This window comes from Gracilinanus agilis, chromosome 1, assembly GCF_016433145.1.
Source record: "Gracilinanus agilis isolate LMUSP501 chromosome 1, AgileGrace, whole genome shotgun sequence".
NCBI lineage: Eukaryota > Metazoa > Chordata > Mammalia > Didelphimorphia > Didelphidae > Gracilinanus > Gracilinanus agilis.
This window is the reverse complement of record NC_058130.1, coordinates 651,392,463-651,412,082: the sequence shown is the minus strand read 5'-3', so window position 1 is coordinate 651,412,082 and position 19,620 is coordinate 651,392,463. Positions and strand designations below refer to the sequence as shown.

At 35.5% G+C, this 19,620-nt stretch overlaps 1 protein-coding gene across 1 annotated transcript in view; it reads left to right on the top strand.

The window, feature by feature from the left end:
* Positions 1–19,620, top strand: part of NUDCD1 (NudC domain containing 1) — a 72,729-nt gene that overhangs the window by 4,063 nt on the left and 49,046 nt on the right. The window contains exon 2 of the mRNA XM_044668792.1: positions 5,773–5,927. Coding sequence (XP_044524727.1) covers positions 5,773–5,927 — 155 coding nt within the window. The remainder of the gene's footprint in view (positions 1–5,772; positions 5,928–19,620) is intronic.

Genomic DNA, 19,620 nt, shown 5'->3' with positions numbered 1-19,620 from the left:
GATGACAAACTCTAAAACAAGAAAGTCTCTAATAACAAATGATGATCACCTGTTTGTGTTTTGATTGATTTAAAAAAAATTTTACTTTGTATGCAGTCTCTGACATCTTCACATCCAGCTTAGATCAGAGTGCCCTAACAAAATTCTGATGCACATCATGTACTTCATGCCACATATTCTCATTTCATATATTGCGTTTACAGTCATTCACTTTTATATATGAACATCTATTCACAGGTATAGTCAGTAGGTACACATTCAAGAGTTATTGCTTGAGGGGGAAGGAAAAAAGTAAATAAAGAAGAGGATGGAAATGATTAAAGAAGCTATATAGAAAGTGATACTTTAGAAAGAATGTTCGATTTCGACAATAATTCTATTCGAGTTTCTGCTCAGTTACTACTGGGTGAGTTGAAAGGCAAATATTTGACTGCAGTATCTTCATCCATATTGATGGGAAATTGTAGAATCTCAGAATTAGAAGGGACCTCAGAGGTCAATCTTAGTTCAACCTATAGCTGAGATAAAGATCTCTGTAATATATTGACAGGTGGCCATCCAGATTTTTCTTGAAGACCTCAAATAAGGGTGACCCCATTGTCTCCTAAGTCAATACATTTGACATTTGTGTAGCTTGAATTTGGATCTCAGGCTGGCTCTTTACAGAACTTATATCCATTGATTTAGTTTTTAGTGCAGCATGAGAAATCTAAACTTTAACATGAAAGCTCTTCAAGTGGCACATTTTTAACATCCTATGCAAATCTGAGGAAGTTGCCAGTGTCCTCTCCAATAATCCCAGCAATGGCTTAGCTACTTTTTTTTTCATTGAAGCTTGTGAATACAGCAGCACCTTATTTATCATATATTCTCAGGAAATAGTGTCTAGGGTTAGAAAAGTGGTAGACGTAGGAAGGTGGTATTCCTAGTCTTCTGCCTGGCAGAGACTGCATATGAAGTATTGTGTTCATTTCTGGATGCTACAGCTTGGTGAAGCTATTGAAAAGTTTGAGAATATCCAGGAAAAAGTGATTGAGAAGTGCCTTGATTATATAGGTCATCATAATATCTACTTCCATTAGTTATGATTCTTAAGCATTTGGTAATTTCAATTCCTTTTTTTTACTTCATATTTCAAATATTATAGTATTAACCAGTTTACACCTTTGTTTCAATTTCACACAGTTAATTTTACTCTGGGGCCATGTTTAGAATTTCCATTAACCAGGAGAACCACACGACCTGTATATCTTATGGGGGTAAAAAGTCTTGAACCAAAGGCTGCACACTTATATATAAGATTAAAGAGATGTATTCCCTGTAAAATGGAAGCTGCTTCTTCTTCTTCTTCTTTTTTTTTTTTTTTTTAAATAAAACCCTTACCTTCCATCTTGGAGTCAATACTGTATATTGGCTCCAAGGCAGAAGAGTGGTAAGGGTAGGCAATGGGGGTAAAGTGACTTGCCCAGGGTCACACAGCTGGGAAGTGTCTGAGGTCAGATTTGAAAATGGAAGCTTCTTGAGGCCAAACACTTTCATTTTTTCCCCCCTTTGTATTCCTGTTGCTTAGCACAGTGACTTTCTCCTAGTAGGTGTTTAATATATGATTATTGAGTTGAAGAGCAGTGTTAGGAGTTGACTAGATTTGTGATCCTGTTGACATAGTTATCTTCTGCACTGTTGCAGATTGTGAGATGGTAAAGCTTTGATTCTTGTTTGTGTCTATATATATATATATATACACACACACACACACATACATCCTCTAAAGAGCCAGGCCAATAAACTAGAAAGACTTCCTTCTAGGTCTTTTAATAAAAGCAAAAAACAAAATAAAGTTAAAAACATTTTTAGTTAGCAATATAGCAATCCTGCTCTTTATCCTCTTTATCACTTATCCTTCACTTATGCTGCCTTTTATGTATTATCTTTTTTTGTAATATCAAGTTTTATCCACATGGTAGTGCTAGAGAACAAAGAATCAAATAACTGAATGATACCTGTATACTAAATGTGATTAAGTAAATGATATTTTTTGCTTATTTTTAGAGTGCTTTTTAAAAGCTATTTAAAGTAATCCTTTTTTTAGTTATGGTATTGTTAACTTTGAAAAAACACAGAACTATTAAATAGTCATAAAAGCCACTTTTTAATTAAGGAAAGGGGGAACAGGGCTGATTAGGCCTCCACTCAGAGTCGCACCACATGCCTTATGCAGAGTTGAGGACTGAACTCTGCTTGTTCTGGTCCCTGAGCTAGATGGGGACTCCTCAGAACAAAAGAAATTGGGAAACTTATATACCATTTGGGAAGATCCAGGGGCTGGGAAAGATGATTGACATCATCATACTGACAGGATACAATCAAGCTTGGGAAAGTAATCAAAGCCAGAGGCTAAGGTATAAGGAAGGGATGGGGCTACTTACAATGGATACTAAAGGATGGTCCCTGCCCAGGTGTGTTTTCCTGGGAAAGGGTCTCTGATATAATGGGGCAGACTACCTAAGACAAAAGGATATTTACCCTAGGGTCCATTATTCAGTCTGCAACTCTAGCCTGAGATTCCCTTCAGGGTGGATTCTCAGGGGAACACTAAGCACAAGCTTTGGGGGTCTCCAACCTACAAGCTATTCTTAAAACTTGGGGTTCAGAGGGGCAGCTGGTTAGCTCAGTGGATTGAGAGCCAGGCCTAGAGACAGGAGGTCCTAGGTTCAAATCCGGCCTCAGACACTTCCCAGCTGTGTGACCCTGGGCAAGTCACTTGACCCCCATTGCCTACCCTTACCAATCTTCCACCTATAAGTCAATACACAGAAGTTAAGGGTTTAAAATAAAAAAAAAAAAACAAAAAAAACAAAAAAAACTTGGGGTTCATCAGATCTCACTAGGCCACAAGTTTGGGATCTCTATATTCCACAGTCAAAAAGTGTTTTAAAATTATTTATTCAAAAAAGAATGGCAAAATTTAACTATAGGGCACTGATGGGCAAACTTTTTAAAGAGGGGGCCAAAGGAAAGGAAATGCTCATCTGTCAGTCTGTTTCTAAGGCAACTCTTTTGAAGTTTCATTGTATTGCATTCTACTCATTATATTCGTCAGATTAGGAATAATGTTGTGGGGCTGGATAGAACATTTCAGGAGGCCCGCATCTGGCCCATGGGCCATAGTTTGCCCATCACTGCTATAGGGTATCCCCAAAATCCTGGTATAGTTTTAGATTTTAACGGGTTAAATCAGCACTAAGACTCTGGGAACATTGCATATCTAAGTAGTTAATTGTCTTTCTGATGCTGGGAATCTGGATACCTGGATAGAAAAAGCTTGGATCTACCACAGATCCATTCAGATATGTGCATAATACTGATATTAATAGGTGCATTGTCAGGTCCAAATTAATGAATTATATCACCTGTGAGCATTTCTAAGAACAAACAGGTTTAGGATTTAAATGATGAATCCAAGTATAATAAACTACCAGCAACAACAAAATAAAATTGCATCTTTTCCCTTCTTCCCTATTAATGATAAAACAACCTGTAGTGACAACAGTGGCCAAGAGAGGGAGACCTGGTCTATTGTTAAAGGTCTCTAAATGGCAATTGGATTTTTATTGAAAACCATGAATTTTTACAGTAGACTAAATAAAAGGAAAAAAATCCTTCAATATCTATCATATTAGGAGAAGCCTTTTGCAACTATTTTTAATACTATTGTTCTGTGAAACTAGTGAGAATATATCACTTTTCTGCTTGGGGTTTGGAATTATAACTTCAGTCATTTACTATGATTGGAATGACTAAGAAATATTGTGGAGTTTCATATAGGGAGAGTAATCTTTGATTTGGAGTCAGGAAACCTGGGACCTGTTCTCAGCTGTCACGTGTTATTCAATCTTAGATAAGTCAGTTTACCTCTCTTGACCTAATTTCCTTATGTGTAAATTGAGTTGAGATGGAGTGGAGGAATATTGGTCAAAGTCACTGAGTAGATTGAAGTAATATCGATATGTATGTTGAAGGTCACTAGTATGATGGCTTGATTGGAATGGAGAGAGAGATAGAGAGACTAAAAGCCAGTACTAAATTCTTTGAGAAAGGTGGGAGAATGAGAATGGAGCTCTAGAGATGACTTCTTAACAGCAAGCGCCTTTATTCTGATACTCATAATTTTATTATTTTTCAGTCAATAATTAAATACTTATTAAGCACTTAATATGTGCCAGACATTGTACTAAATGCTGAGAATATAAAAACAGACAAAATATAGTCCCTGCCCTCAAGGAGCCCACTATTTAATGGAAGAGCAACAAACAAATAAGTATGAGCCAGTTACATAAGGATAAATAGGAAATAATAGAGGTAAGGCATAAAAATTAAGAGGTGTTGGGCAGGGTTTCCCGTGGAAGGTGAGATTTTAATTGGGACTTAAAGAAAACCAGGGAAGCCATTAGGCAGATAAGGAGAGCATTCTAGGCATAAGGGACAGCCAGAGAAAATCCTGAGAGTTGAAAGTTGGAGTGTCTCTTTTGTGGAACAGCCAAGAGGCCAGTATCCCTGGATTGAAGAGTATGTAGCAGGGAGTAAGGTGTAAGAATAGTAGTCTGTGGCTAAGTTATAAAGGGTTTTGAATGCCCTTTGTATTTGGTCCTGGAGGCAGTAGGGAGCCAGTGGAGTTGAGTGGGGCTGGGGTTTGACATAGTCAGATCTGTACTTTAGGAAAGTCAACTTAGTGTTTTTTATAAGAATTAAGGAGATCAAACATTTTATTTGGAGTTTAAAAAGATATAACCGAAATTGTCAAAGATTATAATTTACAAACTCGGTGCTAACACATAAATTCAGATTTGGTGAATGTAAGTTCTTAAAATCAAATACTGAAGCCAAACCAAATTGCTTGTCTTGTAGGATCCTGGATGCCAAGAAGTCTTGAGGAGCAGAAACTGGACTTGGAATCAGAAGACTTGGTCTCAAAGTCCCAGCTCTGCTACTTAGGGTAATAGGTCTTAGAGTTGGAGGTGACCTTAGAAATTATCTGGTCCAGGTGTTCTTTCTGCCATAGGCTTCTTGGGAAGCCTGGGGAAGCCTGTGTTTTTCAATGCCTATTTAGGATTACAAAAAAACCAGGTATATTGAATTATAGTTATCAAAATATAAAAGTTCATGGACTCCAGTTTAAAACCTCTGCTTTTAATCTGTCCTTTTTTCGACATGAGAAAATTAAATGTAGAGAAACTAAATGACTTGCCCAAAGTTACAGGTAGCAAGTACTAGAGCCAGATTTTGAACCCAGGTCTTCTAATTCCATAGCCATTTCTTGCCATTGTACTATAATAATGTCTTTCTTAGTGATTTTGGACAAGTCACTTTACCTCTCTTGGATCTTGGTTTTGTCTTCTATAAAATGAAGAATTTGGATTTGAAGGCCACTAATGTTTCCTTATAATTTTGATAATCCTGTGATTCTGTCAGATGAGTGATTTGTTTTAAGACAAGAGTTTTCTGAATTAATCTTATATTATATTTTTAGTAATTCCTTTTTATTTTCATATCAGTCATTTCTGCAAATTTCCATCTCCCTAATTTTAAATGATAAAACACTTTACACTTTACTGCTACAGACTAATTTGATGAAAGACTATACTTTTCAGAATTTCTCTACCTCTTTGACTGCACCTTTAGTTACGGAATGCTATGGGCTTTGCTTTTGTCCCTTCATTTATGTCTTGAAAGGAGTCTAATTATAAAACAACTTTTCCTTTTTTTTCCCCCTAGCTGTGGCAGAGGTAAAGCTCAGAGATGACCAGTATACACTGGATCACATGCGTGCCTTTGGCATGTATAATTACCTACACTGTGATTTGTGGAATCAAGATAATATCTACTTTGTTGATCAGCTTGGAAGAATTATGAACTTAGCAGTTACACTGGTAAGAATAAAGTCATTGAAAAATAAAAAGTAGACACATTTATAAAGAAATTAACTTTTATTAAGTGCTTATTGTGTGTGACATTGTGCTAGGTACTGGGGACAAAAAAGAAAATGAAACTCTGATGCCAGGCAGCATATGTGGAACTAACAACATAAGTATACATAAGGAGAAGAGTAAAGGCTGGAAGAATATTCTCCTGGTATGCTTTTGCATATCTGGCCTGTGCTCTCTGCATGCCTGTGGTCTGTGCCAATATCCATAGGGATCTGTGATCTTATTAGTTTGAATTTGGGTCCTCCCAGTGATGCAATTCATTCATGCCTCTTCATCCTGTGCAATTTATCTATGTCTCCACATAAGTTGGGGGCTCAATTCTGGCTTCAGACACTTCCTAACTGTGTGACCTTGGACAAGTCACTTAACCAGTTTGCTTCAATTCATTCAACTGTAAAGTGAGCTGGAGAAGAAAATGGCAAACCACTCCAGTGTCTTTGCCAAAAAAACCCCAAGTGGGGTCATGAAGAGTTGCACATAACTGAAAATGACTGAACAACCACCACCACATAAGTTTGCCATAATGGAGTCCACCTGAAATTCTGGAGGATTCCCTTATTTTCAACTGATATTTTGAGAATACTAATGGGGTACCCTGAGTGCCTTCCTCTCTCATCATGAACAGAAATATATATATAAAAATCTATATAAGGTAATGGAGGGAGAGGGTATATAGAGAGGGAGATGAGAAAAAGCCTCACATAGGAAGTAGCACTTGAGCAAGCAAGAAGGAAGGTATTTCTGAATAGAAATGAGGAGGGAATACTTTCCAAGAAGGAAGGATGTCTTCTATGCAAAACTCATGGAGACAGGAGATGTGATGTCATGGGGAAGAATAGCAAGAAGGCTGGTTTGACTAGACTGTGAAGGGCAGTCATGTAATAAACTGAAAAGCTAATCTGGAGCCAAGTTGTGATGGGCTGTAAGTGCCAGAGGAATTTGTATTTGGTTCTAGACTGGGACCACTAGAGCTTATCGATTGATCAGAGCTGACCCGAAAATGTATATATACTCTGTGTTTACATGGTGCTAAGAGCTCGGGATACAAAAAGAAGGAAACAAAATCGTTCTCATTCTCAAAGAGCTGAATTGTAATGGAGAAGGACAGAGGGCGGGGATGGGGAGAATAAGATGGGGGTGGAAGGGGCCACTCAGCCAAGATGGAGGTGTGCAAATCAGAAAGTAGTAGAAGCGAAGTGAATAGCATAATGGTTCCAGGAAGGGATGTAACAGTTGATAAGCAGGCCCCAAGTTGGAGTCATCAATTTGAAGGAAAGACAACTGCTGTGAAGCAGGTTGGAGATTGAGCTGGAAGTGACTATTTCTTAGGAACATTTACTTTGGCAGCTGTGTAGAATGTGAATTGGATAGGGGAAAGTTATAAGGAAGGGAGAATAATTGAGAGTCTTTTGCAATGTTCTAGGTGAAATCTCTTTAAACTTTTAACATGGAATTCTTTGGGTTTCTAACATTTGCTGTAATTGTTAAGGAATAAAGAAAAGAAGTATTTTATGAAAATGATAACACATCTAGTTCCAAATAAAGGTGATAATGAATGATAGGGGACAAAAAATAAAATATAAAATTGCTTTATCTGTGGAAGATAGAAGGTATGGAACAGTTGGGAGTTTGATGCTTTATACTTTTTTGTTTCCTATTATTTCCAGAATCAAGTATCATTTATATATTTTGGATTTTACAGCCCTTCATAACCTGGCCCTTTCCTTTAGTCTTTTTTAACTTATTCCCCTCTACATGCTCAACAATCCAGTGAAACTGGTCTTCCTGTTGTTCCTGTCTCAAGATGATCCTTCATCTCCTGACTATGCATTTTCACTGTCTGTCTCATTCTTGGAATTCTTTTCCTTTTTTCTTTCCCTGTTGGCATCCCTGTCTTCCTTTAAGTTTCATTTAAATTTTACCTTCTACAGAAAGCCTTTCTCAATCTCTGTTAATGCTAATGTCTTTACAAAAGTGTTTGCTACACTCATGGAAGACATCCATTATAGAATAGAAATAATTTTATATGGTTAATGGAGTTCCCCAGATCCTTATGTATTGAGATGATACTGTGCTAATGACATTAAGTCCTTGGAATATTGTACATCCTTGTCAATAAAATCCTTAAGAAATGTAAAGATGATGGCTTAACTGTCCATATATGAAAATTAAGTGGATGAAACATACAATTGCTTAGTTTGACATGCAGTTGAAGAGTCAGTTCATTGACTTAGTCCATAATGATAAATCACTTAGTTACTCCAGATATGAAATGATATTGACCAAAAATTAAAAAGAATGAAACGACCAGCCTGGATTATACTTTGGAAATCAGACACTGCCTTCAGTAACCTCAAAATTGAGGGTCAACACAAAATCCCATTTTTTAAACAAAATTTCTTTAAGTAATCTTATGACACTAGAGATCATATAATTAATACCCTTGTACAGTGTTGGCAAACGTTTTGGAGTTCTCAAGCCCAAACTATAACTTCAAATTGCCTATGAGTCTCTTACATTACCCCAGAGAGCAGAGGGAGGAAGTACTTGCTGTGGGTAGCTAGACAGAGGAATGGGGCTTGCAAAAAATGCCCACGAGTGCTGGGAAGAGGGGGAACAGAGTAGCACCCCTTCACTCCCCTTGTGCTGGCCTGGCATGTGTGCCTATACTTTGCTAATGCTGCCCTAGTAGCTAAAGGCTAAAATTTAGTCTGTGACCCACAGGAGAATGGAAAGAAATAGGACATAATATGTTGCCAGTGATGTTCATCATGTAAGAAGTAACATCACGATTATCTAGTATTATATTTTTGAACAATAAAATGGTCAATGTAATTAGAGTTAGGGATCATATATTGATAGTCCAAACTAATTAGCTCAAAAAAATTTTTTTAAATCCTTATCTTCTGTCTCAGATTTGATACTAAATATTGGTTCCAAAGCAGGAAAGTGGTATGGGTTAATTAGGCAATTGGAGTTAAGTGGCATGCCCATAGTCACACCTAAGAAAGGAAACATTTGTTACATATAAAATATATTATTTTAAAGTAGCTATTAAAACTTTGGGATTCTACCTAGAACTTACTGCTTAGGAGAGGAGAGGAATTTGGATTTTTCTTAAAACTTTAGAAAATTAGGAGTTGAGAAATTGGAGAGAATAAGAAATCTAATGTCCTTTACTTTTGTCCCTTTCTCTGTTAAAAGTTGTTATAGACCATTTGATTTATATTATCCTAGGGTAGCTTTTATTCTTTATAGTAATATCATTTTAAGCCTTCTCGTGTTATATGCCTTATTTGCTATAATTCTTTCAACTTACTTGCATACATCTGTTTAGTTTTAAATAATATTTTCCCTTGATCCTTCAATAGATTTTCATCTTACATTTTTTTCTTTCAGTAATATAAAAATAGCTTTCTCTGAGTGATGCATTTATAAAATCAAATGGTATATTTATTTTTGTTTTATTGACTTAGTATTCTCTTGAATTGGAAAAGGACACTGGACTAGGGGTTCTCTAAGGGTCTTCTACTCTTTTTTTGTTTCTATTTATTTTTATCTTTTTAAACATGTAATGTAACAATATCTTATGTGGTTTGTTGTAAATATATAATCTATTACAATTAAATATGCTTATCTAAGAGAAACAGATTCTTACATTAGCTATGTCTAAAAATCTTAATTTTTTTCCCCCTTCTGCTCCTCTTCCCAAGGAGGTAGCTAATATTCTTATATAATACATATTTCCCTATTCGTTATTTTTATATAATTCATTTTTTCATTTCTACTCTTAAATTTTACTGATCATTATTGTAGTGCCCTTTATTGTTATAATATATGATTAAGAAAATGAGGAAAATAATTACTTTTTTAGAAAATATCCTCTGTAGAAAAATCTTGACAACTTCATTTTTTCTTACCAGATCTTGTTTTACTTTTATTTAAGTACTAATCTGTAGTCTTATAGTATAAAAAAAATTCATAGTAAGCATTAAATGTTATTGACACAAAAATATAGGGGCAGTATGTTGTAGAGGGTATAACTTGCTCTCTGCACTGGTTTCAAGTCCTGTTTCTTGCCTTTTGTGACTTTAGGCAAAGTACTTAATCCCTTGGAACCTTCATCAAATTCTTACAGAGCAGGTGGTGATTTACACTAATAGGGAAAATTTCCTCACTAGGAATTCTCTATGTGAGGAAATCATGGGTATGTTTAAAACAAAATGCCCTCTCCTCACTCCTCCACACACTGTAATTACCCAGTGTTACTTTCACTTTACTCTTTTATTCCAATATGGCTTATATTCTAGCCCCAAAATAGAAGCCTATGAAATATGATGTAATTGGATAACTGAGTACATGTAGATTATAAGTTCATTACTTTTTGCTTGGGCAGCTAGATGTCACTAGTGTGCCTTAGTAGCTTATATTGCAGGTTTTAATTTGCAAAATGGATCCAAACATATTATGCCCCTTGACCCTCATAAAATTTTTGTGAGGTGGATAGTAGTGTCCTCATTTTATAGATGAAGAAACAGACGGCATATCATTTTTACAAACAGTTAAGGGAAGGACATTTTCATTACTCCCTGTTTCAAGGATAGAGAAGATAAGAGAGAAGCCATTAGATTTTTTTTTTTTAAAGGACCAAGGAAGGAAAGAAACTCAGTTTGGAAATATTTGTTGGCAGCAGTAGAAAGGGGGAAAGATAGGTCAACTCATGGGATCCTTAAAAGAAAAAAAAATGTGGTTGTAGATTGCCATTCTTAATTTTATATTGGCAGGAGACCCTAATACACAGAAATTCTTCACTTTTCCTTTACCTGATAGAACTCCTGTTTCAGGCTATAGGGACGAACATTAGTGGGAAGAAGTATTCCATTTGTTAGGACTACATCAGGGGAAAGATAAATTCTTTACATCCCAACTTGGAACTTTGAATATATTTTCCTATAGAAACATAGTGGTTTCATCCCTTAGCATTGTTAGTATAGCACTATACTTCATGCAGATCATTAAGTTAAATAGGTTTTGTGGGCTATTATGAGAATATCACTACTTTGTGTAACACTGTTTCTATGAATTTGTTCATTTTCAATTTTAAACTACAAATTTGCAAATACACTTTTTGGACTATAACCTCTTTGTTGTAGATGACATCTGATACACTTGGCACCTTGGGTACAAGGATTCAGTATATGATAGTACTACTAATTTACTTTTGTATGTCAAGCTTTAAAGTTTGGGAAGCAAAGTATGTACAGTTTCACATTTGAAATTGTAGCCCTGTGAACAGGTAGTAGAGGAATAATTATTCCCTTTTTATAGCTAAGGAAGTCCAGAGAGGTTTATGTTCATACAACCAGTAAGCATCAGAATCTGTAAATGTTTGTTCATCATCCTCATTCATTTTTGCTCTCTAATTTAGATCTAGTTGGTCTCAAAAGGCAGGCTGAAGTTTGTCTTGTATTTATTATCAACTTGATAGTCTGTATTTTTGAATTTCTTTGCTTCTAATTAAAATGACAGTTGGATCAAATCCAGTTAGTTTTCTTCCCCCACTTAATACAGCATATCACAAACACTAGACCTAGGATATTCATAGGTAACTGGAATCTAAGGGAGTCTGTTTAATGAAGGGCTTGATGAATGTGCTAAGGCCGTTTGAGTTTCTTCAATTTTGATTTTTCTGAGATTGTGATGGTCTGTGATCAGTAGCTGAATGACATTGTTGGGAAAATACTAGTTTTTAAGAAAGTGATCTTTTCTTGTATTGAGAAGCTTAGGATCATTCAAATAATAGGAACAGCATTCAGATAGTCAGAGACTGCTGTTTTCTCATTAAGCTGCCTAATTAATTTCTCTTTGTATTCTTTTCCTAAGACTTTGTAGTTTATATTCATAGTGTAATAGTTAGTGATAAACTGATAGATTTTTATACCTCTTTGTAGGATTTATAAATACAATTTGAAGGGGAATCTGCATAACACTCATCATAGCCAGGTAGGTCTGTTTGCTGATAGAGACTCTTGTCTTATTAAATAAAAATGTTATCGATATTAGAATGCCCTGGGAAAGAGAGTGGGAGGAGAATAAGCAGTTGTATAGCACCTTCTATGTGCTAGGCAGTGTGCTAAATGCTTTATAAGTAGTATCTCATTCATTCCTCACAACAACCCTGCAAGGTAGATGCTGTTATTATCCCTATTTTACAGTTGAAGAAACTGGGGCAGACATGTTCAGTGACTTGCCCAGGGTCACACAGCTAGTAAGTATCTGAGCCCATATTTGAATTCAGATCTTCTTGGCTCCAGGCCTAGTATTCTATCCACAGCTTTACCTATTTACCTACCACTGAACCTGATGGATTGTTGCTCTCATTGGTGTAAGTGCTTTCTTCCCCCAATATGAATAAGAAACCCATCAGATTTCCTTATTCTATGTGATTTTCATCTTTATGCTTAGATAAATTATCCTATTTACTCACTGCACAAAGTGACTCCTTATGATTCTATTAATAGCTTAAACATCGTAGTATAGCATAGTTGAGTTTTCTATCCATGTTTTTTTTCCAGCTTTTTTACTGATGAACAATAGGACAGATAGGAGCTTTGCAAGGGTCCGTGCATGACTTTGTAAAGCAAGGGTCTGGCACATACATGGAGCAGAAAAGGAGGGATTCCAGAATGTGAGGGATGAATAAAAGGAAACTCACAGAAACAGTTGGGGGAGAATGTTCCTGTCTCTTCAAGAGTTTGGAGAGAGCACTTACTGCCATTGGTTACCAGACTTTCTTTGAGAAGCCTTTGGCCCTGTTCCTGTGAATCATCTACCCCACCCAGCGATTGTGTCTTCGAGAGAGAGAACATGCCAACTCTGATTTCACCTGTTTCCATCAACTGTTCCTGCGATCTAGTGACATAAAAAAATTTCATCCTAGCTAAGAAGAATTCAACAAGAGCCAGTGACCTTTCTGGCTGGAAGTGAAGTCTTGGCCATATTTGGCTGGGCCCACTAGGGTGATTGTTATTTACCTCATCATATCCATTCCTGATGAACTTTAAATTTGTTCACCATCAATGTTTGGAGGGCCAGTAGGTCAGGAAGCTAGATAGGGTTGGGGGTTCAAGATAGAGAGTGTAGAAGAGGTAGCAAGAAGATAAGAAGAGGATTTCATGAGAAATCCATAGATTGGAGGGAGGAGAATTAGAGGAACTAGATTTAGGGAATGGATTCCTATCTGTCTCTTTCTCTATTCTTCACTAATCCATCTAATTTTCTACATGCATTTGATGGTTTTTACTCAGCTTTTCAGAGATAAGCCTAATAATGTGCTTGAAGCCATTTGGGTCATCTTTAGTTTTGATTTTTTTGAGACTATGATGATCTATGATTTGTGCCCATAACATCATCTTAGTCTTTAAGAGGTGGTCTTTTTTGTATTGAGAAGCTTAGTGTCAAAATTGTATGCATCTTCCCAAATGTAGTGTAGTTCTAGCAGCTAAAGGATTGGACCCTGCAGTTTGAGTTAGGAAGACCTAGGTTCAAATCCTGCCTCATACACTTACAGCTGTGTGACCCTGAGTAAGTCATTTAACCACTTTGTGCTATATATATATATATATATATATATATATATATATATATATATATATATATAGAGAGAGAGAGAGAGAGAGAGAGAGAGCGCAACTATATGTTGCTCTATATGTAAAGTGAAGAGATTGAACTTAATGACCTTTAGGACCTTTCCTGCTCTAAATCTATGCTCCTGTGATCTTTACTAGAGAAGCTTAATATAATTCAGCACTATGATCTATTTGTCGGAAAAACTAATGTAATTTTGGCTTGAATTGAGAGATATTTCATTACTGCATGGTTAGGCAATTAAGTTTATTTTGAATTATAGCACCTGATTCCACATTCTAGCAATTCAGTACTTTTACATTCCTATTCTGTCTTTACTGCTAGATTTTCAGCTGATTGCCTACAGGTTACAGTTTACTAATGAGGAAATCAAAGTGGCGGAGTATTATGGGGAGGGAGGAAGGAGGAAACTAAGGTTTGAATTGTATTGGAGGGGGAAAAAGGACATACAAATTCTTGGGATTATGTGCTTTAATTTTTTGTTGATGCCTTTATGTTTTCTAGAGATTATTAAATAAAATTATAAGCTGTCAAGAAAAAAATGCATTTTCTTAAGCTCCTGAGATTTATTTCTTTTTAAGGGAAAAGAAAAAGTATATTACTAGTCATATAGACAGATAAAGGCAATGAATGTTACTGCTTAGTTTTTCCTCAGAGCAAATTGCTTCTTTTAAAAAGGTGAAAATGTCTACTTTGAAGTCTTCTTATTGTAGTTGATGCTACAGGTTTTTTTTTTCATTCTGGCTATAATCTTTAAAAAAAATTAATAGGTTAAAGGCAAATAGTTCTGCTGAAGGCTCTGCAAATAGATATAGACATTAAAATTTAATAAACTATTTTATGCAACATTGAAGTCTTTTCTGAGTTGCCTAGTAGATCCATCTACTCAAAAACATAATAGAAACATCTAAAATATAAATATTGATTTATGATATATTAATATAATTCTTAGTTACCTGTATATTAATTTTAATGTTTTACTATACAATTAAAAGTTCTCACATATGGTTAAAATTGCTAAACTATACTCCTTTGTTATATCTTAATGTAATTGGCCTGCCTGGGGAAAAAACATTGATGCTGGACTTGAATAGTACAGTTTTTGGTCTTAGAAATTTTGTCTTTGATACTTTGGATCTGAAATTTTATGACTGTGAGTATTCTTTTTATGAAAGTAGATACATCTTGAAATCCTCAAAAATCTTTTGATGTGTGATTTTTGTTTTTGTAATCCACTAGATTTGCATTGGAAAACTTGGTATGTTTTCCAGAGTTCTAAAAACATAAAACCAAAACTGCACTGGTTCTGTTCATTAGAGGAAAAATAGCCAAATCAACATCTAGAATTTTTAATGCCTCCAAATTAGTTATAGAAAGTGAATCTTAAGATAGTAAATTGATTTTAGTTCTGGTGTATTAATCTACCTTGGATAATAAGAAACTATTTTTATGTATTTCATGAGTAGAAATGAAAAGGAATGAGTAACTTCATCTTTTATGGAATATAAATAAAGAGAGATCAGATTCCTGTCCTGTGTTTAAAGGTCTAGTCTATTTGTATCATAAAATTTAGGCAGAGATTTCAGTAACTTAGCCCATGATCAGAAATTACTTATCTAATTTGTTCTTCCATAATTAAGCCAACAGCTTTGTTTCTAATTTAATAAGATGTTTAAAGGATAATAAAATGATAGATATTTCTTTTTATACTTAGGACTTTAACTTTGATAGGAAAGATTCTTTTGTTAATATGGATCATGTGACTCTCAGTATAAACAGTGGGAACTATGTGACCATGAGTAGAACACCGACCTTATCTAAGCCATTGTTTTTTCATCTGTAAAATGAAAGAGTAACACTAGATGGCCTCTGGGGATCCTTCAGATCTATCTAGGTCTATGATCCTTTGTACCATTTATGAAGTCAGTGAAGATTAATAGAAGAGATTAGGAAACTTTTCAAAATTCAGGTAGTCTTAGTATATTTTAGGATTTGGAGTTTTCTTTGGATATCAGCATTTTTATCTGATGCGATGATATTTATCAGGCAGTCATAATTCAAACAACCTTTGATCATCTAGTGTTTAGTCTGGGAATAAACAGAAGAAAAAACTTGCATACAGAGGAAAATAATTATGTCAGAGATAGTACATACAGTTCCTTAGATGGGGAGTTGAACACTACTTTGATCAAAGCTTAGTTTTTGATAATTTTGTATGAGAGTAATTTTCCTAATGTAAATAAACAGGTAATATCACGAAGCATATTAGATAGGTAGTCATAGGTGACTAGAAGTCAGCACACTAAGAAGTAACAGTTAAATAGCCAGAGAAGAGATAAGGATCATTATTAATTAGCGTAGGGATTAAATTTATGGTTGGAATAAATATAAGAGAATGTGGTCATTGATATTATAACTCAAGTCATCATTTCTTTAGCAACTTTGTTTACAAAATAGAGTGGAGAAATGTGAAAGAGAGTAGAGTAAGCAGTCTAGCTTATCACCCTAAATGTTTCTCTGGTGCCTGGCTCAACTCAGACTGGGATAATTAGCCCTCACCCCCGGAGGGGTCTCAGTTGGAAGGCCGTTTAGCTACAAGACTTGGTGGTTAAGACAGGGAGGCCTCTCTGAAAACTAATCTGTCCAGAAGTCAGGAAAGGAGTCAGCCTTTTCACTCACCCACTTTGTAGTCCAAAGGGGAAGATCCAAGAGCAGTCTTACCAGAAGCAATCCAAGAGTCAGACTCTAAGCCAAGGTCCCAAGCTGGAGCTCCTCTAGAGCCAAGTCCAAAGGAGAAAGTGTTTGGACAGGAAGTTCAGAGCTTTTATAGTGCTTTTTCCATGTCACTTCCTGTCCCTTCCTCCACTTTACGGGGACCAATTGCAATCTCTAAATTTTCTTAGCACTACCCATGGGGGCAGTGTTTTTAGGTTCCACCTCTTGTCCTACAAGGGTGCAAACTCTTCACAAAGGATTCACAAGTTTCTGACTGATTGAGTTGAAAGGGTGGAGCTCTCCAAGTGGCTTGAGAGCTCTCCCACCTAGTGCTAAATAGGAGTGTTCAAGCTTTTGTTGATTAATTCAAAAGTAGTCCAGGGAGAGTTAATCCCATCTTCACATTTGGTGGAGGGAGGGAAGCAATGTAGGACCATTTATCATAGAATCTTAAAAGGAACAAGCCTATATACCTCCATTGTCCACTGAAACCATTACTGTGTTATATGGTAGGAAAAAATAATAGATTTTTATAATTATATCTGAGTAATGAAGAAAAATGTTGATTTTGATTTATATTCTTTGAGTGGTATGATGAGACAATATGATGGTAGTGGATAGAAAGCTGATTTCAAGATGAGAATGACTAAGATTTGAAGTCTAATCACTTTACTTCTTAATGCTTCAGGCAGTTCTATAGGTAAGAAGGTTGCCTATCACTAAAAAAAAAATACCCAGAGCCAGATGCATTTACAAGTAAATTCTACCAAACATGTAAATAACTAGTTCTAATACTATATAAACTGTTTGGAAAAATAAACTGATACCAAAATCAGGAATAACAAGAACAGAGAATGAAAACTATAGGCCAATCTAATGAATATTGATGAAAAAATTTTAAATAAGATACTAGCAAGAGGTTTACAGCAATATATTACAAGGATCATACACTGATGAGTGACATTTTATACCAGGAATGCAGGAATATCTTAGGAAAACCATTAGGCTAAATGACCATATCAGTAATAAAAGCAACAAAACCATGTGATCTCATTAGGTACAGAAAAACTTTTGACAAAATAAAATATCCATTTCTTCTAAAAACAAAAGAGAATATTGGAAAAATGGTATTTTCTTTAAGATGATAAAAAGTTGCCTAGTATGTGTTGGTAGAATGAAAATCCTCATCCTAAGATCCCTATACCAGTGAAACCACAGCTCTGGGTCCCCCCAAAAGTACTTGATAGATTTTAGAAATATTATTTCTACCAAGAGTAATTGATTATTATTGTTTAATTTCATGTTGAAAATGACTAGATTCAGGCATATGGAAAATTTATTTATGAGGAACACCTCATTCCTCCAACATGATGGATAAACAAGACTTTTTTTCCTTTTGCAATGGTAGAGACAGTGATTTTGATTTATAGTTGTGTTCCCGTCATGATTCAGATGTCATCAATAGTCGATTATAGTGATGTGGCCAAGAATTTGGCCTTTGTTCGTCATTGATTATATGCTTGGGAGCCAACAAATTCCATGCCTCAATATAGATAATATTTAGGCAAATATAGTTATCTAGTAAAGACTAAAGATATGTTGAGGTAGAAGTAGTAAAAACACAGACCAGTGCTTATGCTTGGTGGTTTAGATTTTTTTTTAATAACCCTTACCTTCATTTTAGAATTGATACTAAGTATTAGTTTCAAGGCAGAAGAATGGTAAGGGCTAGACAATTGGGGTTAATTGACTTCCCCAGGGTGATATAGCTAGGAAGTGTCTTGAGGCCAGATTTGAAACCAGGACCTCTGGTCTCTAGGTGTGAATACTCAATCCACTGAGTCACGTAGCTGCCCCTAAACTTTATTTTGAACTAAAAGAAATTGTTGATGCAGGTTGGATCAATCAATAGATATAATAATATTAAATATTTTTATAATATAATAAATATTAAGCATCTATTATAGGTTAGGCACTGTACATACAAATGTGAAATGAGAACCAGGCCTGGCCCTCTAGTAGCTTATATACTATTAGGAGTGAAATAACAGGTACATAGAAGGTATTCTAAAATGTTTAAGCTATTAAAGTTTAAAACTTCACTAAGACTTTTAGGATACCATGTATATAAGTATATGCAGAATAAACACAAGATAATTAAGGTAGAAATACATTCCTAGTATGAGGGAGGGAATGGTAAGATGAGGAGGGAACTTGGGACTTGGAGACTAGAGTAAATTCAAAATCTTGGTTCCAATACGTGGAATGGCTTATGTCAAGGCCATGTTGGCATCTTTCAAGAGTGTGGAATGGGTAGTGTTGATTTGACTATAAAGATAGGTTAGAGCCAGGTGAAAGGCAAAAAGACTTTAAAAACAAAATATGATTTTGTATTTGATCTTGGAGGCAGGTATGTAGAATGTAATAATCCAAATGAAAGATGTTGAAGCTATGAATTAAAGGGGTAGCTTTGTATATAGTGAGAAAGGAAAAGATGTAGAGATCATATGGGGGTAGAAATAGCAAGAATTGAAAACTTGACAATTTATATCGGGTGTGGGGGAGAGTAAGGAGTTGAGAAGGACACTGAGATTGTGATGCTTAAGAGATGATAGGGTTGGCTGTACCCCTTAAGAGAGGGAAACTTGAAAAAATGGTTTTGGTTTAAAGCAGTGGTTCCCAAACTTTTTTGGCCTACCGCCCTGTTTCCAGAAAAAAAAAATATTACTTAGGACCCCCTGGAAATTATGAAACTATTTATTGAACTCAGAATAGAATGTAATACAAAAAAAGTGTGGCCATCACCGCTCCCCTGGATCGCTGCAGCACCCACCAGGGGGTGGTGGCGCCCACTTTGGAAATCACTGGTTTAGAGGGAGGTGTTTCATATCTTTCACAATCATTAAATGATGAATATCTAATGATGAGAATACAGATACATTAAAAAGCTTTTAGTAAAAATATAAAGTCTTAGTCAATTTTCCTTGTAATTTAAATTTGAAAGTTTTCTGATAGTGCCATGCACTGTACAGGAACATTCCACTTAGCCTTTTGAATTGGTTTTGAGAAAATATTGCTTTAGCAGAAACAGCTTTGCTGGGGACTATTCTTTCCATGTTAGTTGTGTTATAGATGGAAGAAAACTTCCTTGGGTGATCAAGGTTCAGGCTGTAAAAGCTTAAAATGTGCCTTATAATAATTCTGGTTGGAACTTGACTTTGTGAATAACAATGAGGACATCTATTTAGAGATTTCACAGTCTCAAAGTAATGAA